The sequence below is a fragment of the Hermetia illucens genome, chromosome 7, assembly GCF_905115235.1.
Source record: "Hermetia illucens chromosome 7, iHerIll2.2.curated.20191125, whole genome shotgun sequence".
NCBI classification, from domain to species: domain Eukaryota; kingdom Metazoa; phylum Arthropoda; class Insecta; order Diptera; family Stratiomyidae; genus Hermetia; species Hermetia illucens.
Window position 1 is genome coordinate 4,028,387 of NC_051855.1, and position 25,256 is coordinate 4,053,642.

The 25,256-nt window shown below is 45.6% G+C and overlaps 1 protein-coding gene across 6 annotated transcripts in view; it reads left to right on the plus strand.

The window, feature by feature from the left end:
- The window catches only part of LOC119660903 (neprilysin-3), a 125,560-nt gene that overhangs the window by 65,240 nt on the left and 35,064 nt on the right, over positions 1-25,256 (plus strand). For 2 of the 6 annotated variants that reach the window (XM_038069843.1, XM_038069844.1), the window contains exon 2: positions 19,731-19,847. In XM_038069843.1, the coding sequence (XP_037925771.1) occupies positions 19,731-19,847 (117 nt within the window). Of the gene's footprint in view, positions 1-19,062; positions 19,649-19,730; positions 19,848-25,256 lie in introns of those variants that run through there. The other 4 variants (XM_038069846.1, XM_038069848.1, XM_038069847.1 and 1 more) reach the window with 4 other exon arrangements.

The following is a 25,256-nucleotide window of genomic DNA, read 5'->3' on the forward strand; positions in this document are numbered from 1 at the left end:
TTGGTCCGACTTTACCTCACTCAGAGGATTGAAGAATCGATCCTTCAAGTTAAGTGGAGTAAGCCCACAGTCTGAATTACAGACAGGCACATACAAGGGACTCGCCTGCTCTTTGCTGTAAAAATAAACGTGCAGCGAGTCACCTCGGCGATGATGTTGTGCCACCACGTCAACCACGCCCCTACCTCCGATGCCACGAGGCAGGTTCATCTGCTCCATGGGAGAGTTTGGATGATGCATTCGGAATTTGGACATAGTAGTCTGTATTAGCCGCTGGACATTTTCCAGATCGGTCTTTGTCGACGACAATATTCCGAATGCATAAGCCAGTGAAGGAATAACGTATACATTCAATGTGCTTGTCTTATTCTTCCCCGAGAGATGCGATTTCAGCATCAGCTTTATACGTCGCAGGAATTTGGACAGCAGAGCATCCTTCAGATCACCAACTCGTCCTTGCAGAACTCCTAAGTACTTGTAGAAGTCTGTTTCGATCATAGCTTCGATGCGGCGGTCACCAATGCTATGTCCAGCATGCGGCTCGTGATGACCTTTGCGAATGGCTTGGATTCAGCACTTTTCTCAACCAAACTCCATTCGAATATCAGGGCTGAACATTTCTACTATTCGCGACAGACTTCTAAGATGGTCGTCAGTACCAGCATACAACTTTATGTCATCTAAGTACAACTAAAGAGGTTTCTTTGGTCTCTAGTTGCTTGTCCAACTACCGAGTTGATAATGAGTTGCTCTTTGCAACCCCTTGAATTGACTCGGCAGCCCTTCTGCCCCTCGGACAAAATGTTGTTGGTCTCGAGGTGCGCATTGACCCTTCCACTAATAATGGACGTTATGAATTTGTAGAGCGTTGGTAAACAAGTAATCGGTCTTGTGTCTGCGGGGTCCTGCACCGTGTCCTTCTTAGGGATAAGGTAGGTAATCCCCGCAGTGAGGAAGGATGGAAATTCCTCCGGCCGACTCATGATCTGATTTATGCTGTGTGCCAACTGATTGTATTCGCTGGTAAATTTCTTATACCAGAAATTCTGCACCCGATCCAGACCTGGGCCCCTCCAGTTCTTCGAACTGTTTATGGCTCGTCGAACTTCCATTTCGGTAACATCCGTAAAATTCATGCGAGGCGTATTGACATGGCGGGTGCCTCCGACTGTGATCCACTCCGCATGCTCAGCATACTGGACGAGTAACCTCCAAAGTCCACCCCAGTATTCTGTCGCTTCCGTTACCGAAAACTACACTGTCCGGACGCTCTGTTGGGATTCGTTGAGAGATCTGAAAAATCTCCGCTGGTTCCTCGCGTATGTTGCATTCTAGACACGTCTGGAGTGATTTTCGCCATACCGTCGTAACCGACTGCATATGACAGAAAATTTCTGTTTCAGTGTGTCCAGAATTTCAACTACGGGTAAACCCTCTGCACTTTATTTCTCACCCGTCTGTTGGCATTGCCAGTGCTGATCTGAATCGGTCTAAGAATGTCCTGCCTTAGTGAGTCCCGCCGAGGCTCAGGACGAATTTTCCATGGTGGATCTCTTCGGTCACTCAAACCAATAACCCGAAAGTAAATCTTCTAACCGTCCAATCTGACAGCCTCAACTGCCCAACAATACCCAAGTGATTGTAGTTGCAGCAGCGACATATCAGCACACAGTCGGCATGCAATCTCATCATTGATTTGAGATAGAATTCTCGGAGTTGCTGGAGATGCATAGAGCCTGGGAATACCTAGTCTGTGCAAACGATCCATTTCCGAGATTCTATACACGCTCTTTGGAATTCGCCTCGAGCCTCAACGGAAACCTCAACTGGACGGTGGAGAAGAGCGCTTCAGCGAGTACTGAAACTGTTGCCTGCAGTGCGGCGTGGTGTTGTTGATGCCGCCGCCTCTGTCCCCATCGACTTGATTACCAGTTTCCGCGATGACCTCAAGTCGAACACGCGTCTTAATGATGGCCGGGATTGTGTTTCTGCAAATTATAAAGCGGTACTGGTCTGGGGCGGTAAGATGTTGTAGCCACCCCCGCCGTTGTTTCTTAATAGGAGCGGATGATGAAGAGGTTAATTTTTTCAGTCCACTTCATCCGCTGCCTACGCGAACTACAGCTGCAGCAGGCGGAGCAATGCTCCTGGTCGTCATGGCGCCTATACGCTGAACCACCCCACGACTAGTGGTTTCGACGCTGTGCTGTCCATTACGGGAGCCCGACCCAGTCATCAAGTCAGACGATTCCCACCGGTTATCCGTGCCGGACCTTAAATTCCTTCTTCTTCTCATAGATGGATTTGCATTTTATACCTAACTGCCAGATGTGGTGATAGCTTCCTCAGTGAGTAATCGGCATGGCTGCAAACTTCCTGCACTTTCCTCACCTACCCCTTGAGACGCTGCAGTGACGTACAATTACTCCTTCATCGACAAAGACATGAAGTTCTGGAAGGCCTCAGTTTTGTATGGTGTTGGGAACAAATAACCACCAGAATCGTTTAGCAAGTACTAACCTACCTCGAGAAAGGCTTTTATAGGTTAAAGCTGATTTGTCCGTGTTATAGGCACAGCTACTTTCGTATTCTCAGTTTAAGAAGGGCAAAACATTCACCAACCAATTATTACCAGCTTTGCTTTCATGCGTGTTGCATTTAAGTGGGCTCCGCTATTGCTCTTGTTATCGGACATCGCCTTATGGGTTGGGGGACAGCGCCAAAGACGCTATTCCACTTCTCCGCTGTCCATGCCTGGAATATGCTAGTGTGCTCACCAATTGGTTCCAATCACATTTTCCTCCGATCTATCACCTCGGCACCCGCCCCCTCTGCAGAGAGAGATCCGTCAGTGTATCAAATTACCAGTTACTGGTTTAAGCCGTAGGTCACAGCCACCCTTTCTCCCTGTTGGTACAACCTGTTTCAAACTTCTTATTGAAGTGGAACCTCGTTGTCATGTTATCCTTTGGTGTCAATAATTTGGGGTACCGCCTAAAAAGAATATCAATCTTCGTTCCATTTACGCAGCTCCCTGCCTCACTGATATTCCCGGCCATCCTATAGATTACCCTTCTTGCCTGTATCTGTGTGTGCAGATGGAGACGGATTAATCTCAGAAGCACCTCCAAGGATGCCGTTGAGCATCCAAGAAGACTCATTCATACACACGCAAGGCAGTCTTCGGAGTTTGTTAAATCCCTGGCTTGTGTGCTGAGTTCAGTTCTTTATGCACAGATTACTGCTCCATAGGTAATCATTGGCTTTACTATTGTAGGGTATATTCAAAGTAGTATCTTTGGGTTGCAACCTCATTTTTTTCCTGCTATGGACCTGCAAGTCATCAGCTTTCCAACAAGTGTTTCCGACATACCACTTCCAAAGTAATTTTTGGTCAAGTTTAATTCCCAAATACTCGGTTTCTCGTTTCACTTCCAAGCCATGCAACCTTATGGCTCTCAGGTGATCAAGCTTACGCTTCCTAGTGAATGATGCTACGGTGGTTTTGACTGGATTTATGCGTAACCCTGGACCTGTATTTCAGTATTTATTAGGTCGTCCAGGATTTCATCCACTTTCATACTCCACATAAGCGGTGATAGTACCCCGCCGTGCGGACAACCTTGAGTAGTATTCATGACAACAGGATTTATACCTGTCTTTACTTGTACTTCTATTTGCCTACTCTCTAACATTTTGCCCATCCAGAAAGCCAGGGTGTTTCCCACTCCTTTGTGGTTCAGGTATCTTGTATTTCTGTGTGCAATGTGTTTTCGAATGCTCCTTTGATATCCAAAACCGCTATTTCTTTTGTTTCTATGGCATCCAGTACATCCGTCAGCTGATACAGAGGAGTTCCGGTTGACCATCCATCCCGGTAAGCGTGTTGGCACTGATGTAGGGGTTTGTTAATTAGAACATTGTGTGTGTGTGCTTGAGGTGGGGTAGAGGTGGGAATATCCCGGATTCGATTATGGTCACAGGATTTCCGTTAGTGGATGTAATTCTACCCGCTGCAGTTGTACCACATCAGCACCAATAATCTGATATTTGATGCGTCCATAGGTGGGGCGCTCACATAGAAAATGTTCCTTGGATTCGGCTTCATCATTACAGGATGCTCACGTATCATCTTGGACAATTCCTATTCTGAACATATTCCCAGCCAGTAAATTATGGCCTCTTAGAATGCCTCCAATACTTTTGCAGCTCTTTCTGCTTTTTGACAGGATAAACTTTGCAGTACGTTTGTTTGGTTCTGACAGGAAAAGTTTGGTGTGTTTAGCACCATTAAAGCTCAGCAACCTGTAATTATGGGAAGATTGTTCCAAGCAGCATTAGCCAATGCTACTGACACCCCAACTTCTGGTTCCGGTCTGGGTATGGGGAAAATTGAATCCTCTTTTGCTAAAGCATCTGAGATTTCACTTCCCTCTACACCGCAATGACCGGGTACTCAGAGTAATTTCAGTGTGTTGAATCTAGAAACAGAGTAGATATAATAGATAGATAGATTTCTACATTTCTGAACGATTTTTGAAGTTTTCAAAGGGCGCCCTCAATACAGCTTGACCATCGCTACAGATTGCGATGCGTCTGCCTGCAGGTTACCACCCAAGGAAAAAACTCACGTCTTGTTTTTATTCGAGAGGTAGACTCCTGCTCCAGAACCCTGTTCTGTTTTTTAGCCATCGGTGTAGAAGACGTCAGTATATCCTGACACGAATTCTGGTTCGTTCCAGTTTTCCCTTCATTTCAAGATAACATCATATCTTTTACCAAACAAATGTTTGGGAATCCGTGAATCAGAAGGCGTTGCGAAAACTGGATTCAGTTCTCCAGATGACTCTTTCAATGCTTTGTGCCCCCCACGTCCATTGTTTTCCCATAGATCTAATCGAATTAGTCTATGAACTGCTCTCATCACAGTTCTCTGAATAAATAAATCCAAGGGCTGAAAATTGAGTAATGCATTCAGAGCTGCGACGGATGTCGTGCTCATGGCACCGGTAATATTCAAACATACAGTTCTTTGCAGTGTGGCTAGTTTACAGCGGAAAGTCTTTTGTTTCATCTTAGCCCACCAGACTACGGACGCATAACTACCTGAGGCCTAAGTTCCCATTTCGAAACAAAGGCCCGCCTACACGGCCTATACCCTGTGAGAGCTCGTTTCATGTTTATCTCTACTTGCTTATTCTAAAGAAGCTTCTTGTCTAGAATATTTCACTTCTTCAGAGAATTGAAGGGTTGTACCCCTCATCGCTGGAAGGCGGTTTTATTTGGATTTACTGAAAGTCCATGCCTGTGGCCCCAAATGCCAATCAAATCAACGACTCGTTGTGTATTTCTACCCTCCGTTCCGTGATCTCGACCGACAGTTAGCACAGCCAGATCATCCGCATAAGCATGTGGGTGAATTGACAAATTTTGCAGTTCGCATAGTAGTGAGTCGATCAACATACTCCACGGAAGTAAAGGGCAGCCTTTCGTTGCTTCCGTTATTACGTAGCGGTCAACATCCAACTCAGCACACAACAACCTCTGCGTTAGCATAGCGTTGATACCCTTAATTAAAATTTCATCAACACCATGTTCTCTGGCGGCATCACAGAACTTTTGAAAGGGCACCTAGTCAAAAGCCTCTTCAATTTCCACGAACACCCCTATCGCGTACTCGCTTTCAGAGTTGCGCCCTTGACCTTTGAAACCAAAGAGTGAAGAGCAGACTTACAGGACTTTCCACGTTGGTTAGCATGTTGGTTTTCATTTATTGGGTGCGACGCTCAACCAGTCCCTCCAAATATTTCAACGAAAATAATGTTAAACTGATTTGCCTGAAATTCTTAGGATTTGAATAGTCATCTTTCCTCTTTGATATGAACACTACCTTCACCTTCTGCCAAGAGGAAGGCACCGCAACAGCAGCATGTCCTCACCTTCCGCCGAAAGTTCCGCTTTCTTGCGTCCGATTTTTCTGGACATCGCCACACTTGGTGGTGTAGTTACACGCATGTGCTCATTTCCAAGAAACTTCGCCATCTTTCGCAGGGCGTTCCATTATGGTCGACTGAGAGCCCTCCCAGGCTCACGTGTCCGGGCTGCATTGATCTGTTTCCACATACCGAAATTAGACCAGTTGCGTCCACATCACCAGCATCCCTTTCTTCCACTGATCGTGGTAGAAGCGGAGGAGAAGATTCTGATAGCCCTGTAGTTCCTTGTCCTTCGCGGCTGAAGCTTCCTTCTGGCGAGCCTTCCTCTCAAGTTTTTTGGAAGAGTTAGGCAACAGTGTCACAGGCAATTCGGCCGTAGTCAAGTTTCTAGTTCCTCTCATAAACCACCACAGGCTCCCCCACCCCTACCACGACCAGGTGGTATCCGAGGGGAGAACATTAGAACGTTACTTCTAATATAGTCTATGACTTTCTCCACCGTTTTAAATACAACCGATGTTAGGCAAATTGACCTGAAAGATTTAGGGTGAAAAGGATCCTTTTTATCCACTTTCGAAGTAAAGACCAATTTTGCCCAGCTACATGGTGTATATTCTAGAGCTAGTGGCGTGATGTGCTTCCCCTAAATCAAATATGGTAACAGAAAAATAACAGAAGTAACTATTCTAAGAAAATGTAACCAGTTTAAACTTCTGCTTCTTAACAACAGTTAGAAAGAAAATGGTTTTTGCGATATACAAACATTCCTTGAGAGGCATTTTAAAATCTACCTGTATGCTTGACTTTATTCTCAATCAATCAATCTTTTCCACCCTTAGGAGAAACTCTAAAATGATTTCTAGGGCTCTCCGGGGTAATGCTTGAAAGATTGCCACTGCCCACCTTACCCTAGCATACCTCTTTTGCAAGTTTCCAGTTATCTTTTCTTCCCCTTTTATTCATTGTTGGGGGTCGGGCAGAATGTTGTCGCCTTCCGCATGGGGTAGGACCCCTGGAAATGAGTTCTAAGAAGCAAGTGTACTCTGTCCTCCTCATTCTCGGTAAATATCCCATTCTCGGTAGATATTGCCCCATCTTTGGCTATAGCTTTGTATAGCCTGGTTGCTTCTGTGGTTTGTGTGATTCCCTCACAGAATTCCCTGAAGTTGTTCTGTTTGCTTCCCTGATCGCATTTCTATACGCAGTCAGTGCATTTATGTACCTCGACCAGTCTCCGGTTTGTTTTGCCCGGTTAGGGAGTTTCGCACTTCTGTTCTCATTTTGGCCAGGTTCCTATTCCACCAGGATACATCCCTTGATGACTTAACTGTCTTAGCCGGACAGCTGGCCTCACCTTCCTCAATGACGACTTTTTTGAGGTTTTCGACTACTGTTTCTAATTCCAGTTCGCTCCTGATATTACCGCACCTTTGAATGGAAGCCACGTTGTCGCTCAAGTGCGTTGCATAGGATTCCCAATCCGTTCTCCTGGGATTCCTTATTATTCTTTTGATTTCGGAGTTGCCCTCAATGTCGAATGTGATTATTCCGTGATCCGACATAGAGAGCTCATCCGACGCCCTCCAATTCCTGACCAGCCTGTACATCAGAATATTCCCTAGAGTTATGTCTAGTGCTGGTCACGAATTTTGGAGTGTTCCCTATGTTATATATCTCTAACTTATTACTAGAATAAATTCAACACGGTACTCACCTCTCGGATTGGTATCGCTGCTTCCCCAGACTTCACGATGGACGTTTCCATCGCAGCCGAGGAGAAGTGGTAGCGCTCTCCCCTCACAATATTTCACCAGTGTAGTAACTAGCTCCGGTGGGATCCGGGTGTCGCCTCCTGGGAAGTAGCCCCATGCCATAACTGCGAGGCACAAGGCCCCCGGTCAGGTACTCCGAAAGACATATATATTTTAAATTACATTTCAGAATGATGCAAGCTCTTAGTTTTTCGTCAGAGGAGTCCCAAATTACAGTCATGCTTCCTCTTTGCAGGCCGCGAATCTACTCCCGGTACACCCAGGGCTCCTGAGCCAGCAGTATTCCAACATTCTCCTTGGAACTTGCCCTTGCAATTACCACAGATGCAGATTTCGCATGGTGGACGTTTATCTGGGCTGTTTTAGTGCTGCATATTGGCTCCGTTATTGCTTGGAGCTATTCCTCTCCTCTTTCTCCCTCCTCTCTCTACTGGGCAGCAGGTCTACTTCCCTGTTTGATACAGTCTTTTCTGTCTCAACGGCCTCCGAGGTTCCTTCAGGAAAGCTTTCCACCCAATGTCTACTCCGAAGTGTCTTTCCTCGGCTTTTCCCTGTGCACGTACACAGGTATGTTACCAAATATATAGTTGATATGGCAATTCCGACGTTTGATTGTCTCTAGGGATCGGTCATATACCCCGACGGTGAGGAGTCTACCCTTGCCATCCACCTTGTTTCTGAAGACTCTCCATAATCGCGTATAGAGATTCTCATTCTTAGCGATTAGGAGTCCCATGAGTGTGTGAGTGTGCTCCTGGTATATCATCTCCAGCACATTTCGACAGTTTTGCTCCTTCCCAAGCTGGCAATTTAGGAACTACGATTTCTTATCAAAAGTTTCCAGGACTTTCTCAATAATCTACGATGTCTAATCAAAAGTTTCCAGGACTTTCGCAATTACTTTTATTACAAATATTGGGAGCCAATACACTTCTTCTACCGTTGTTTCCTCTGTTCCTCTGTTCAGCTGTTTCAGCCTTTCTTCCTTGATCTCTATCGTCTGAAACCGCTTTCCTTTCATACGATACTTGAGTTTTCATCAATCAATCGATCACACAGGCCAAGAGAATAGGAGAGATGGAGAAGGCTTCGCATCGATTTTTGGCAAAAAACTCGCGAATGAGGAGCGCGGTGTGACAAGGCGCGTTGTTGTGGTGGAAAACCACTAGCCTGTTGCCTACAATTCTGGCCTCTTCCGACGATTTTTTTTTGTCGTTCTTAGGGTTTGGAGGTATCGTTAACGATTAGTTCTCTCACCTTGTGGGAGGAATTCATGATGGACACCCTTCGAACCGGAGAAAACAGTGAGCATCACTTTCACGGCTGATCCCACCTGGCGAACTTTTCTTGGGCTTGGTAAATTTTTTTACTGCCACTTGGACGAGTGCACCTTTGTTTCCACGTCGTAGCCATGAACCCAGGGCTCATCACATGTAATGATGGTTTTCAAAAAATCTCCATTAGCATTGGCCATTTCCAAGAGCCAGATAGCTCAGTGGTTAGAGCACAAGGCTGTCTTACGGCAGGTCGTGGTTCAAATCTCACTGGTTGCAGTGGGATTTATATCGTGATTTGACGTCGGATACCAGGCGACTCAGCTATGAATGAATACCTGAGTCAAATCAGGGTAATAATTTCGGGTGAGCGCAATGCTGACAGCATTGCCTCCTACAGGCTATTCTGTAGTGTGCTGTTAGAGCCTTGAGTGAAGTGGTTTAACACACTTCCAGGCCCTAATCCAATTGGATTACTTCCCCAGCGATTATTATTATTATTTCCAAGAGCTCCTGGAAAACCTCCAGGCGGTGCGCTTTTCGAACCTCTGTCATTAGTCGTGGAATGAACTTGGTTGGAACCCTTCTCATCTCCAATTTTTGGGTCAAAATCTCCTGACATGACCCAAATGAGATGTCGCGCTCCTTTTTCATTTCTCGAATCGTCGATTGGAGCGCACAAGGGCATTCACTTTGGCCACATGAAAGTCGTCAACTGAGGTTGAAGGCCTTTCTGAACCAGAGTCATCTTCCGTTGATGTTCTGCTTTTCGATTAAACTACTCGTGACATCACCAAAGGCTTACTGCAGCATTTGAAAAGTTTCCATGAACGATTTGCCCAATTTAACACAAACACGTTGGACCTCCTTCAAGTATGTGACAAAAAACGCAGAACACGAAGAACATACTTCACTAAAACAGCTCAATAATCGGTTTGGAGAAGGTTACAGCAACAAAAAAAAATGAAGATTACTCATGAAGGTTCCCGCTTAAAAATGAGCGCACCAGCTATTAACGCTAATGTGAAGGAGTGCAATTTGAAAAGTCCTGAAACTTTATGGACAGACCTTTTATAGTCCTAAGCCACTCTGCAGTGTCCTCCGTTGTGCAGTCCACCAGTATTTGACCTGGTCGAAAGCGTATCCCGGCGAATATAAGCTTCACAGCGCATCCCTTGCACATCTACCTAACGACAAGGTCTTCGATAGTTTCCTGCTCCTCACGAGTGAGTATTTGCTCGGGAGACGTGTACGGCAGTATGGCCAAATGAATGTCCTTGACTGCACTAGCATAGATAATGGTGGGCTTCCTGCACCCGTGACATACCCGAGTTTTCCCCCCACTTGGTTTCAGGTTTGGGTTTTTTGGGAGCATGTGGGCTCATCTCCGCTGCTCTCCGCTTAGTTAAGGTAAAGATGGCTTAGGCCTGTCCTGAGCCTTCTTAAGGGCCTGTTTTGGTTTCAGACCTTCCTTCAGATAACACAGGTACCATTTAGCACCTGAACCGCTGAGATCTGTCTCTTTCCTAACGTCTGAGGTCAATATATCATCATTGCTCGTCCCTGCTTTTTGACCAGTGGTCTTTTTTGGTTGTTGTCCTCGCAGTATGTCAATATTGACCTGGGGAGTCCGAGAACCGAATGACTACTTTGCAACCCCTGCCCTTCCCCACTTTGCATTAAATGTCAGAAATGCACTTAAAGTACTAAAAGGTTGCACCCCACCTTTAGTTCCACATAGAACAAGGTATGTTCACAGCTCTCACAAAATTTGGTGCCAATCGATACAACGGTTTCTGAGAAAAGTGCGTGTGACAGACAGACAGTCGTTTAGCCTTTTTTAAACCTTATTAAATTCGGTTTATTTTCTGTCTGCCTGTCGCACACCTTTTTCTCAGAAACGGTTAACCTATTGATACGAAGTTCGGAAGAAAGTTTGGAACTGTGAACCTTCGCACATGCGGTGAATTACGTTGCTGCATGTTGAATTTAAGGGGGCTCCCCATACACAGTAAAGAGGAGTGGAAGATTTTTGCTCACCGAATATTGCCATGCGAAGTATCAAATTGATTACCGACGAGAAGATCCGGACAGGGTCAATTACTCCCAGGAGCCATTCTGTGTGTGTATGAGGTGGAGGAGAGACAAACCCTCTGAGCATTCAGACCCTTGTAGTTCATTGTACTCAATTCCCCCGTCTAACAGAATATCCCGGGTTCGTTTAACTACCGCAGGATTTCCGTCAGCGGATGTGATGCTACCCACTGCAGTCGTAGCTGCCTGCTGTCTGATGCCTCCATAGGCGGGGCACCTACATAAATCCCGCTTCCTGGTTACAGAATAGACACGTGTCATATTGACGAATCCCTATTCTGAAAATATGCCCAGCTAGTGAACTATGGCCAGTCAGAATGCCTACAATACTCTTGTAAGTCTTCCTGCTTTTTGACAGCATAAAATTTGCAGAATGTTTGCTTGGTTCTGACAGACGAAGTTTAGTGTATTTAACAAAGTATTTAAAGCTCTGTCACCTATCATTATGGGGAGCTACTGACACCCCAATTGCTGGTTCCGATCCGGGCATGGGGGAAATTGAACCCTCTTTTGTTAAAGCATCCGAGATTTCATTTCCCTCTACACCACAATGACCGGGTACCCAGAGTAATTCCACCGTATCGAATCTAGAAATATAGTTCAAACGATTTCTACATTCCTGAACGATTTTCGAAATGCAGCTTGACTATGGCTACAGACCATGATGCGCCTGGCCTAATCGAATTAATCTATGAGCTGCTCTCATTGCAGTGCTGTGGGTAAATAAATCCAAGGGCTGCAAATTCGGTAATGCATTTAGAGCTGCGCCAGATGTCGTGCTTATGGCACCAGTAATACCCAGGCACACAGTTCTTTGCAGTGACTCCCAGATATTGCACTTCTTCTAAGAATTGAAGGGTTGCACCCCTCATCTCTGGAAGGTAGCGCCCATTCAGTTTCCTATCATTCTGGTTTTATTTGGATTTATTGAAGGTCCCTGCTTGAGGCACCAACTGTCAATCAAATCAATGGCGCGTTTTATATTTCTACACACCGTTCCGAGATCTCGACCAGCAACTAGCACAGCCGCGTCATCCGCATAAGTTTGAGCGTGTGGACTAACAACGTAGTCCATGTCCAGTCCTTGAAGTGGGAGGCAATATATGTTAAGGGCGTTCTAACTGGAAATGTGCTAGGATTTAGGGAATGTCTGTCTATCTGCCCGTCTGTCACATGCCCCTTTTTTTCATAAACGACTGTACCGATTGACACGAAATTTTGTGGTAAGAATGTGTACATGCGGAGAATTACATTGTGGCGCGTTGAAATTAATGGGGTTCCCGATATACCTAAAAAATGGGTGGGAAATTTTTTCACCGAATATGGCCATGTGGGGTACCAAATGAAAGGTCTCAATTAGTACTTTTCAAAGCAGTTTTGTTTCAGCATTGGTTACAAAGGGAGGGAGTGCGGGGGCCCGAAAAAATGCATTACTTGAAGGAGCCATTCCCAGACACTACTCCACAAAAATACCTGAAAAATTCATGGTAGTCCATGCACTTGGTATCTTGGCCTCAAAAAACTCCCCGTTACGACATCTGCTAAAGTTAATAACAGTGTATTATTATATTTTGAAAATTTACCGTGAACCCCCTTAAGTTCATTCTAGGGCCGCGTAATTGCAGTGAGGTAGACTTTAGTAGGGATCATACTGGCTGGAAAGTTTGGTGAAAATCATACTATTATTAACAAAGTTATAGTAGGTCAGGCATTTCCATTTAAATCCATTTGATTTGGCCGCTTTGAATCATTTTGTTGCCGGTCAGAGGAGAAGAAAAGCTCTTGAGAGTTTCAGCTGATAGACCCCTAGTACCACAATCGGCTGGATTTTAAGAAGATGACACGTATTTCCACCTCACATTAGGTAAGGTGGTGATAATTTCACTTACGCGATTCGCTTTGCTTGGGTTTTGCTGGAGTGATTTTCAACATAGATAATACCTTTCTCGAGTCGCTCCAATGGTTGTAGGTCTATAGGGTTGGTTGTAAGGCTCGGTAACACATAATCGCTTGGCGTTGTCAATAGCTGGCCTGCTAACACTCTAGCCGAGTAACTGAGACACTGTTTACTGAAACTACACAAATCTTGAAAGAAACAAGAATCGGTATAACCCAACCTAAAAGGTCAAACAGTTTTGATGAATCAGAAAGCACTTTGTGCTTTGTTATGGCTGTGAATTCCGAATTATCGGAAATCTGATAAAACTGTATTGCTTCATTAGGAGCGACAGGCCCGCCAAAAAAATTTGAGGTAAATACGTACACTGCTCTTAGACAATCTGGCGCATTACTTGCAGAACCTAAAAAGGTGCACAATATGTACCATACGTTGTGTTTCAAACCGTGACCAAAATCATACACGATACGTCGCCAACCTCGATCGTGAGAATGAACTCATATTTGGCGTTATATTTTGACTGTGCTACGCGTGAAATCGATTTGACACAAGTCAGGGAACCGGAAGATGAACGCTTCAGGTATGAAAGGTTGTCTGTATTTCGCGGATGTTATGTGCTGGATGGGTCTCCTCACAGTTACGTAACCTACAACTGGAGTTGGTGATTGAGGAGTCGTGAAAAATTCGATGTCAATGCCTAGCAACAACAAATTTTCGAGATGAGCTCCGTGAATTGGTTTATTTTCCACATCTTCTGTTGGACTGAAGTTACATTCGACTTGGGGTCCCATTCTCTGCTTTTCAAGTTCAAAGGAGATAATTTATTATCTGCCATAACAGTAGCCTGGTGTAATTGGCTAGCCGATTGTTTCTCATAAAAAACTCACGAAGAGAATGCACTTGATTATAGTACAATGTTTTTACATCAAGTAACCCCCTTCCTCCCTGATAACGTGGAATAGTGATCCTCAATTTTTTGTGGCTCTATTGTATATGCTGTTGTTTGCAAGAACTACCCTTACCCGCCTTTTGACAGATCCGTATTACTCCACTGTATCACACCGAAAGTATATAGAGAAGGACGGGAATGGCGAAAGTGTTGATTGCCACGATTTTATATTTTCCCGAACAGCTCAGTTTTCAGGACAAGATCCAGACGCCGTTCAAATTCCCCCAGCAACTTAGATTTAATGATTCCCACAGCAGGTATTGTTGCTTGTAATACGCCGAGGTATTTGGAGGTATCAATACCTTTAATTTGGATGTTATTAAGGCTGTATCCTCCGTTTCCGTTGTGCTTTCCCCGAACAATTGCTTTTATGCGGTATTTCTCCAATACCAACTGCATGCCGATATCCCTGCTGAATTGGATGGTGATGTCCAGCAAGGAGCGAAGTTGGTCCAGTATTTTACATACAATTTGATGTCGCAATATACATTAAAAGACTTGATGTATAATACATTTCGACAATATGCCATGTTTGACTTGAAACCCGCATTTGCTTTCATACAGAAAATGGAATAATGAATTCAAAGCCAAAGCGCTCAGAGAGTCGCCTTGGAAGATGCCACGCCTGATTGGTATCTCTCCTGATGTTTGTGAGGATACCGATAGCTTCGCACTCCAATTCTTTATCACTGTTCTCAGGAGAAGAACCACATTCGGGTTAATTTTGTACAAGCGTCGCACTTGTAGTAACCACGAATGTGATATGGAGTCAAACGCTGATTTATAATCGATGTAGGCTGTCGAGATATTTCGTTTTTGGTGGACGACCTGCTTTACAACGAACAATCAGCCAAAATTCTGTCAACGGCAGCATTGATGTTAATAGTTACCGAACTAACTTTGGGATCTTTGGCCTAGTGTCTGGGAGAATCTCAGCATATTCTGTGAATGAGACCTGGAATTCAGTCTAAGCTTCGACATGCCCAGTTACTAAGCTTCTCCTGACTACGGGGTCATGAAATGCCTTACAGGTGGAGTGTTTTTGTTGCTCCTTTGATTTTTCCGGTAATTTGATGACTCCAGACCGAGCTCAAGTGAAACTTCTTGGAAGAATTGCCTAGTTCGGTTGTTATTCACTATCACCCAGTATGGGTTGACAACGTTCTGCTTCGGAAAATGACTTAGTTCCGGAAATGGGGTTATGAACGCGTCATGTAGTCGGTATCTGTACCCTGATGAATTCCGTTCCAAATCCGTGACACGGTAATAGGCGCGGACGATAAATTCACTGAGTTGGTTCGTCCAAACCAGCCGACACCTAGGTCTTCCCTCAATTATGGTTGATGATATAACTGCCAAAATATCCAAGGGCGAAAACCCGCTCTGATGTTGTTGAGCGACTCTCAACAGTGTTTGTTCTTCGTGCCCCTGGGATCCCATTAAACTTATTTAGAATGTCCCCAATTTGGTCCCAAGAGTATTGGTGAAGCAGTCAACCCTGCAACAGAGCCCCAATGTTGCAATGGCCCATGGTTACCTCCGAATGTAGGGAAGGTATTTGGAAGGGACCCGATGATATACAGTGTAACGTCACTGCAATTCATCCGATAACCGCGTCGATTCCTTCACCCCGGATTACGGATTTTTTTAAAGAGCTTTACTCCCCCACAAGGAAAGCGTTTAGGAGGACGAACACAAATGGAAACATTCTACTTGTCCGCGGATACTTGTTTACAAGATTAACTTGGGATATTCGTAGCTGACCCGGTAAGTCATGTCATCATCCGCAACCCATGACAAGCGCCTGGTTGCATGCAGCTCTGTGTTTGTCATTCAGGTCGGAAGTAACCTTGTACGCCAGTTTTATATATAATTGCGTTGAAGACAAATTCGCTCAATTCACAAGTATTTCGGTTTGTTTATATCCCATGAGAACCGCCCCTTAAATGATAAATAATAAACGGCTGGCTGATGCCTATATCCATGAATACGTGCGGTACACCCCTTTGTATGATGAAATGCTGCCCAAGTTCCCCGGTATATTTTAATTGTGTCGAAGATTTTTGTTTATGTTATTTCGCTGAGATATCCGTGTACATGCGCGGCACGCCTTTGTACAAGATATTCTGGAATTCGCCTTTCTATAGTTTGCATGTACCGCTCACCAAGTTCAAATGAAATATTGGTGAATAGTAACGGTGGCGAAAGAGTAGTATAGGTCCCAGGACGAAACTTGTATTAGTACCCATTATGGGGTATAAAACCTGGAAAACAACCAACACCAACAGCTCTACTACTAAGCCAACACCAACAGCTTTACTAGTAAACCCTATTTCCACCTCCACGTGGTGACCGTTGGGAATTCTTTCTTAATGAAAAGCACCTAAAACGGCCTAAAAACGGTACAAATTGTGCCAACTGGTCCTCCAGATTAGGAGTTGAGTGGGGCTGACAACCTTACGTTGTTTTATTACGATGCCAAAAAAGGTACTTCGGGCAAGACTTTACCACGGCGAACCCGGCAACAAAAATAACCTAAAAATTGGCGTATTTTCTAATATAACGAATACTGCCCAACAGCTAGCCGATACCCTGTCCCAACACAAGGCTGATATAACAGGGACAGGGACCGGTTTTTTAAAGATATATACACCATATGTTATAGTGGCCATCCAGTAGATCATGTACTCTGGGTAGGTGTCTTAGCCAGCCAAAATATAAAACCTATTGTTATCGGCTTTGAAAACCTAAGCGAAAGGCTATGCTTTCTGCGATTGCGAGGCAAATTTAGAAATATAAGCCTCATTAACAATCACGTCCCTACAGAGGAGACTGCAGGGTCAGAGAAAGATAACCTCTCCGAGGCAGTAGAAATAACCCTCGGAACCTGTCCTAGGCATGATATCAAAATCATACTTGGGGATTTGAACAGCCAAGTAGGGACGCAGCCCTTATTGAGGCTATACAGTAGCTCTCATAGCTGGCTGGCTCTGATGCGGACTGCTGCTAATTCAATGAGGAGGATCGCACGAAATGGTTGTTGAAAGTAGATAGTTTGCGCGGGAAGCCATAAACAAGCAAACGTGGGCTTCTCCAAACGGGATCATTTTCAACCAAATTGACCACAAGTCGATTGAACGCTGCGATCTTTCAGCCTGATGGATGTCAGAATATATAGGGAAGCCAATATAGACTCGGAACACTATCTCGTTAGCATGGTGCTCCCTTTGACAACCAGGTGAGAGTCAACACTGAAGCCATCCACAAGACAGCTCTCCGTAACACTTATAAGGGGGAAATTGATCGTGCAATATCCACAGTCAACAAAGGTCCTGGAGTTTGAGCATCGATATATAATCCTCACAACCACTTGAAGGACACTATCATTGATACGGCAATAAACATACTTGGCCTCGGTCGCAAAAAAAGTCGGAACGGTTGGTTCGGCGATGAATGTAAGTTAGCAACGGAACAGAAGAATGATGCATACCGAGTATCACGAACTCCGTCCAGCGAAGAAGCGACTCTACAGACGGAAAAGGCAAGCCTGGCAAAACCAACAAGTCTGTTAATGTGTGATGAACTGCTCAACCAACTAGTTGGAGATCTCGCCAAACGAGGATGGAAAGATACTACCACCACCAAGTATAGAAGAAATAGCCCGTGCAATTCCTTGGCTTAAAAATTATCAGTCGCCAGGAATCCATTGACTTACAGCCGAATCGATTAAATATGAAAGACGACCAATCACATCAACCTCATCAACTTATGCGGAAGAGGTGGGACAGCGAATATTACGTTGCTGAGTACCATCTGTAATGTTAATAATTTCTCCTATCTAGGGTCGAAAATCACAACCGATAACAGCTATGATGATGAAATCCGCGCACGGTTGTTGGCAGCTAACAGAGCCTATTTCAACTTACAAAAACTGTTCCACTCGGAACGTCTCACCATAGGGTCCAAGCTCTTACTGTACAGGACAATGATCTTGCCAGTCCTCATGTATTCCTCGGAAACTTGGGTTCTTAGCAAGAAAAATTGCGAACTCTTGGCCGCGTTCGAGAGAATAATCCTCTGAAGAATTTTCGGCCCCCTACATGAGGATGGACGATTCCGTAGCCTACATAACGGCGAAATCTATGAGTGATATGACGACCTGCTGTTCTCGGTTATTTTCGGAGATGAACGGTTTTCTTCCTACCAAGTGGCTAGGAAATTTCGCTACCAAACCATAGTCTGCGTATGCCCCAAAAGTGAACCTACCCACCCGTTGATGTCGCAATATCTTTTTCTACAGACTGACGTTTTTGAACACGCCTTTGTTTTCGAACTGCGAGCTTCCGAGTTCCTCAGTGAATCGTCGCAGTTTATGTTCAATTGCGTGTTATTTTATACCTTTTATGATATGGTGGACTGCATTCAACGAAACCTCTACTTTGCCTTTGCGATTTTACAGGAATTTTGACCTATCGACCATCGACCATCGACAGGGCCTAGCGTTGGGCTATAGGCATAACAGATTAATACTACAGGATGAAAGGCGTATTAAAACAGCAGAAATCCTGAAACTAAGCAAACTAGGAATGAGGACGATGGTAGATCTAGTAACTGGTCACCATCCTCCACACAAAGGAAGTCTATAATGATATAATGAGGACCCACCCCTCCCCCCCCTTCTACGGTGGGAAGATAGTACTTGGAGTAGAAGAAACCCTAAGAAGGGCCGGATCAGGTGGGACTGATAGTAGATTGTATATTTTCCTTTTCGTGTAACGGCTAACAAAACTAATCCATCCAACTTATAAGCTGAATTCAATGCCATGCAGAATTACGGTTGCTATTAGGTTAAGGACAAACCTTGGGCTTATTATTTAATGGGGGTAATCGGGCTTTGAATTAAAATACAAATGAATTCATGAGATTATCTAAGAGTGTAGAGGAATGCCAATCATGTTAGCCATTCATAAGAATGTTTTCAATAAAGCTTACGAAGCTATAGCTGACGCAGATTACTCCGAATTACTTGCGCTCAAGCAATGTGACGGGGTACAGCTATGCACAGGGGCAACAAAGAAGCTTCACCAGATTACGCATTTCGTCCGCGGGCGGCATTATGTTTTCTTCGGCTTATCGTAGCTGTCATAGATAAAACCGTCGGCAAATAATACCATTGCCCATGAAATAGTTTCCCCAGTAGTTTGAGAGCTTTATTGGGGCTATCTAAGAATCAGCTCCTCAGAGTCGCCCGTTATATCGCGGCATCTGATCTGTAGTAAAAACTATTCCGCGCTTCGAAACAGATTGGAACTGTCCTGCACTCTCGATTTTGCATGCATTAGATGTAGAATGAGCTCCACATAAAATTTCGAAGGGCCTTCAATTCTGCGGTAATACAATCTGTACAATCTGTGCGCGCATTAGATCCCGCTAAGTTCCTAAGATTCAGTCGGCAGAAAAAGATTTTCGCGATGTATTACGAGTATTTCAACAATTAAAGCTAACAAGGCTAACGTTTAATCTGAAGACGCTATTTTCGGAAGAGTGTGCATTAGAAGAGCAACGGTTGCTTCGTGGAACGAAAAAGCAAGTTAAATTTCTGAAATTTTATCCAAGTGCTTTTACGAGTTATCAGTTGGATTACGGACTTGAACGCTAATTCGCAGTTTCAATTTTATCTTCCCGCTAAGACAGCATATGGGTCTAATGAAACAGGGAAAGTCCCAGTTTAGTTGACATCAAGCTTTTAGAAATAGATTTTTCCGAGGATTAATTTATGTAGCTTCCTTAACTTTCCCTCATTTACAGATGACCAAGTACAAGCAAGCTGAATTCGTTGACGAGGACACCAGCTCCATCGGCACAATACATTTGAACGAAGGCACAAGTAATCCAGCTATTCACATAAGATATCATACAGCACGGGTAAGTTGTTCCTAGCTTCTATTAGTACTTTTAACGATAAGAAAATGACCGGATTGGACCTATTTCTGAAGGACAATATTTAAGGTTTCGTGTGAAACAAAACCTTATTAGAATCGAGTCGATGTTTGTCTGTCACTCCCGATTTACTCAGAAACAGCTTGTCACGGTTGTCACGAAAGTTGGTTAGAGCGTGTGGTCTGTTGATCCTTGTACATGCAGCAAGTGGCGCCATTTTGTGTTAAGTTTGAAGGGGGGTTATGTGGGGTATCAAATGAAAGAGCTCAATTAGTACTTTTTGAAACTGGTCCCATATTTGATTTCGCTTGAAGTTAAATGAAATGAAGTTAATAATAGTATATTAGCATGTTTTAGAAAATGTAGCCGAGAATCCCTTTAAATTCATGCTAGAAGTATATTTGGCAGTGGTGACATAAGGCGTAACTTTGATTAAGTTGGTAAGTTTGGACGAAATACAACTATTATTAACAAAGTTATCCCAGGCGAAACTTTTACATATTATGTGAATTTCATGCATTTTAAAACGTGTATGAGGTCATCATAACATACAGTATCATTTCGTCAATACCACAACAAGGTGAGTTCACGTGAATGGAAGGTCGCAGGGAAACATCTCCTGTTAGTTTGTTAATCATTTATATATCAATATCAATTACTCGAGACACAGATATGTACGAAACGGCGTCCTCCAGAGCATCAAGCCGGCGCCGAAAGTCCGGCACCGTCTCGTTCGGCGTTAGGTAAACGCTAAACAACTTTATTCCATAAATACCGGATCCGGACAAAGCCGTTCAGCAAGAACACAAAGTCGGACGTTGTCCCGAACCCAGATGGCAACAATGCCCGATAAGTCGAGATGCCAGGAGGACGGATCCTTGTTTCGGTATTGCTCGCTAATCAGCACTAGATCAGCATTTACTTCCGCAGCGAAATGTGCTAGCAAATGGTGAGCGGTTGCACTCCGGTGCATGTTAATTTGTAAAATGCCGTTCGAACCCTAGCCCTCTCCAATTCCGCCCTGAAGATCGGAGACCGTTCCGAGCCCGCAGTGTGTGCGACACTCTCACCAGACACGTCACGATCCCTGCAGAGAACGCAACTCTCGCTTTCATTACAGGTCTTCGCTTGATGATCCACTTGCTCGCATCTCCGGCATGCTGTCCTGCTGTCCGGTCCCTTGCAAGCTGCTGACCTTTGTCCATAGTCCAGACACCTGTAGCACTTGATGGGAACTATTCGCATTCGCACCCTTCATACTACCCATCCGATTTTGATTCTCCCGCTGCTAAGGAGTTTCCTCGCATATTGCTCGGGGACTTCCACCACGGCGAGCATTTGCTGAACATTCACGCTTTATCGCCTCCTCTACTTCGACCTTTTCTGTGAGCCAGTCAAGATCCCGGATTTCTAGAGAGCACATGGACTCTAGGTTGGAAACAAGAGCCTTTTCCCCCTTGACTGCTTCGCAGAACGTACTCTTGTTAGTCGTCTTTGGGCCCAGTTCGACGAGAACTCCGTCACTCCTCGTTTTCCGTCTGGAGGACACCTCTGCTCCGTTGTCTTCGGGTTTCATCCTGCATTGGATTTCACTAAGGAGTTCTGCAAATGTCTTGCCTTCCGTCGGTTTAATGAGCAGAGGCGACGGTCTAGTCCTTCTTCGTTTCCTCGTCTTTTCTGCTCCTGGCTTTTGGTTAGCCTCCTTGTCTTTGGACAGACGTGTCTCTGGCGGCGGAATCAGTTGTTTCTTTTTTTCCTTCTTCGCCTTCTTTTTTTGGGCCCTGGAAACTACTTCGATAAAGTCTCCTTCAGGCACGTCGTCCTCTTTCCGTTTCTTCCTCAGTTCCTTTTGCAGCGTTCTCACCGGGGAGTGCGGCTGTTTCCGCTCTCCAATTGTCTTCTCTACGTTCGCCTATAGAAGGAGATGCGGTCCAATAGTTCCTCCAGTTCCATCAGCCCGTTTTTGACGCGTTTGCTGACATTCCTCTGGAGGAACGTTGCCGACCTCATACGCTTCACCACTGCTACGCATGCCCTGATGAGCCTTTCGTCTTCGGTTTTAGCTCGGACCGTCGACTGCACTTCCACTCTGTTTGTGTCCGAATCCATCTGCTAGCGATTCTGACTGAGCTTTCTTCCGGAACAGGGACACTATAAGGTGTTGGAGTTGCCATCTCCGCACGGTCAGTCGCGCCACTTGATGAGGCTTCCTCTTTATTTGTACGCCCCGGTGTCACATTGAGTATGTCAGCCCTCGCTACCCCTTTCGCGGATTGTTGCGGTGAACGGCGCATTTTTGTGCTCGGCCCAACCGCACTCAGCTCTTCCTCCTTCCCTGTTGTTTCGTCGATTTTTTTTATTCATGTATGTTTATTCTCCATGAGAAAGTAACCAGCGCATCGTATGCAAAGGAGCGGGCCGCAATAGTCAGGAACGGGTGTACACAGCCCATACCCCAGGTCTACTAACACCGGTTCAATGCACACTACTCTGCTGCGACCAGGGTCCCGAAGGGGCCGGCTCCTGATACACGTCACAGCTACCACTTTGGCAGAGCTACGCTCACATCACCCCGTCGACGTCGACAGAGAGTTGTCGACGACTACGGAGACTCACAGTATGTCCCGACGTGTACCGGTCATTCGCGGTTCCCTCTTCACCGAAAAACTTTCTCGAGGCTACTACCTGGGACGCAGGTATACTGCCGGCTAGGGGGTCAGAACTACTTACTCGGGCAGCTCGGGGCGTCACACCCCGTATTGTAAGCGACCCTTTGAAGATCGCTAACGACCCCTGAGGGGCGTGAAGTTTGCTGTCGCTAATTTCGGCTGCTGAGAAAAATCTTGTTGGGTCTAGGGCAAGGAGAACCGAAACCTGCGCGCCCGTGTCTATTAGATAATTGTACCTACTATGTGGGTCAAACACTGTAAGGCATCGTGTTACTGCAATTCGAATAGATATCGCCGCGTCCCCCAGCAAACTCCGTTTTTGAATTCGCGGGAAAAGTGCATGGGCGTATCTACAATTTTGCCAGAATACGGCTGAATTCAATGTGCACCGCGGCACGCGGATACCTGAACACCCATTTGAAACGGTCCTCAAACTTGTTGGCGATCGCTTTATCGAACGCAAAGCATTCATCCCCGCCGTCAGTGCGACCACATTGGCTTTAAGCACAGCCATTTGCCTCGCGTGACACCATCCCGACTACGGGACACGCGATCAACACCTCTAGGGAACCGCCGTCCGCACACGCTAGTATGATCTGCGTGCCCCCCGGCAGTCGCTGAAGCGACAAGGACTTCAGAAGCTTAGATCCCGACCCAGCTTCTTCATTTCGCGAACCAGCTAGCTGAGCGTGCCGTCCCCAGGCGCCTCCTCCACCGGTCGAGCTCTATCTTCTTTGCAACGAGAAGGATCCGAACGTAATGGGCAACACGACCCTACGTGTTAGCGCTCCTCAGCATCTCTTCGACAATGTTGTCTGGAGAGAGATCTCCTCTGTTTAAATGGAGAAAATAGCTAAATCGACCGAAGCACCACTATTGACAATACCTGCAGTTAAAGGAGGATAAACAGTTCAACCAGTTCCTGCTCCGGCATGTACTATAAAAGAAGCTAATAGTAAGGTAAGAGAAGGAGGAAGTAGTCAGAAACTTATATTATTAATTCAGGGGAAAGCTATGTCAGAGGCCCCTGATTGAAAGGAAGAAGTCAATTACCGAATTCCCCAATTACAACGAATCCTACCCCACCTTCCACAAAAAAAAGTGTGACGGGCGCCGTCCACAACTCCATTGCAAAACACACAATCCAGAGATCGTGCCGCCACCTGCAAAGCTCCCCGTCTCTGTACTTGCTCGAGACGCTTACGATATAGTTCCTTCCCAAGAGCGTCAGCCCATACCTCTGCGCCGAAGAGCAGGACAGACTGCGTTGAACTCATCAGAAGACGTCGTCTGCTAGACGTAGAACCGCCAATATTTCTCATAAGCTTACTTAACGCCAAAACTCCAGCTGTAGCCTTTTTCGCTGCTGCTTTGATTTGCTCAAAAAAGCTCACCTTTGAATCAAGAGTCAGCCCGAGGTACTTGACCGTTTTGACTCGATTATCGACTCGCCAAACGATATGGGACGCAGGATCGGAATTATCTTTTCAGTCAGGATGACTACTTCGGTTTTTTTCCAGTGCAAGGTAGAAACCATGAATAGTCATCCATCTGCTTGCGCCAGTTCGACAGACTGCGTTTCATAGAAAGGACTGCCTGTTCCAATTCTTTTATGGAGAAAAGTGGACAGTCCTCGGCGCATTGTGTTAAGCGGTGGAGCATTTGACACTCCTTCGGGAGCTCTGCGATTTCCACCGTCCACCAATACATAAGCGGTTTGTCACGTCTCGATGCCCTCCTGGGTATGGAGGCTCCGCAGGCCGTCGTTATCAGCTTCATAAGTGAATTTACGACAGTGTCAGCTGCAGCGCCACCGCCCCCAGGAGTGCCCTCCAGATCGGCCCCACCTGTTCCAAGAGTTTCGACAAACCTCCCGGTGTTCACTTTCGCAACGTTCCATGCACATAAAGAGCGCTGGGGTGGCGCACAGCGAGAGTTTGTGTCCACCACTTCGAAGGCAATGTATTGATAGTCGTTTACCGAGAAGTCTTCCAGAACTCACCACCCGTCCACCAGCTACATCAGTGACTCCGACGAGAAGGTTACCTCTGGAATGCTTCCGTTGCAGCCTGGGCACCGGAACGTTGGGGTAGATCCGGTGTTTAAAACTAACAACCCTGTTCTCGCCACCATTTCGACAATTCATTTCCATCTGGAGTCTGAGTGAGGCATACGCCATTCAAGTACGTTGGCAGTGAAATCACTCCCGACCAGGATCTGCCCATCCGTGCCCAAGATAGCGTCCTCCAAAGCATCAAGCCTGCGTTGAAAGTCCGGCATCGTCTCATTCGGCGGAAGATAGACACTGAAAAACGTTATTCCTGAACACCGAATCCAGACAAAGACGTCCCCTCGGCCTTAGGTAAGCATATTGATTTGTAGGATCCGAATCATGTTACCGCGTCCTAATTCTTTCCCGTTCCACTCTGAAGATTAGACACCGCCCCGAGCCCGCAGTGTGCGCAACGTTCTCATCAGATGTCCCACGGTCCCTGCATCGGACGCAGCTTTCCTTTTGTATTGCAGGTGTTCGCTTTTGTGGCCCGACTGGCCGCATTTGCGGAATGATATCCTTCTGTCAGGTCCCCGACAGGTTGCAGAGGTGTACCTATAACCCAAACATCTGTAACATTTGGTTGGGGCGGCCCTTATTTGTATTCTACACACTACCTAACCAATTCTGACTTTCCCGCTGTTTAGAACTTCCAACCACAGCGGGTTTTTG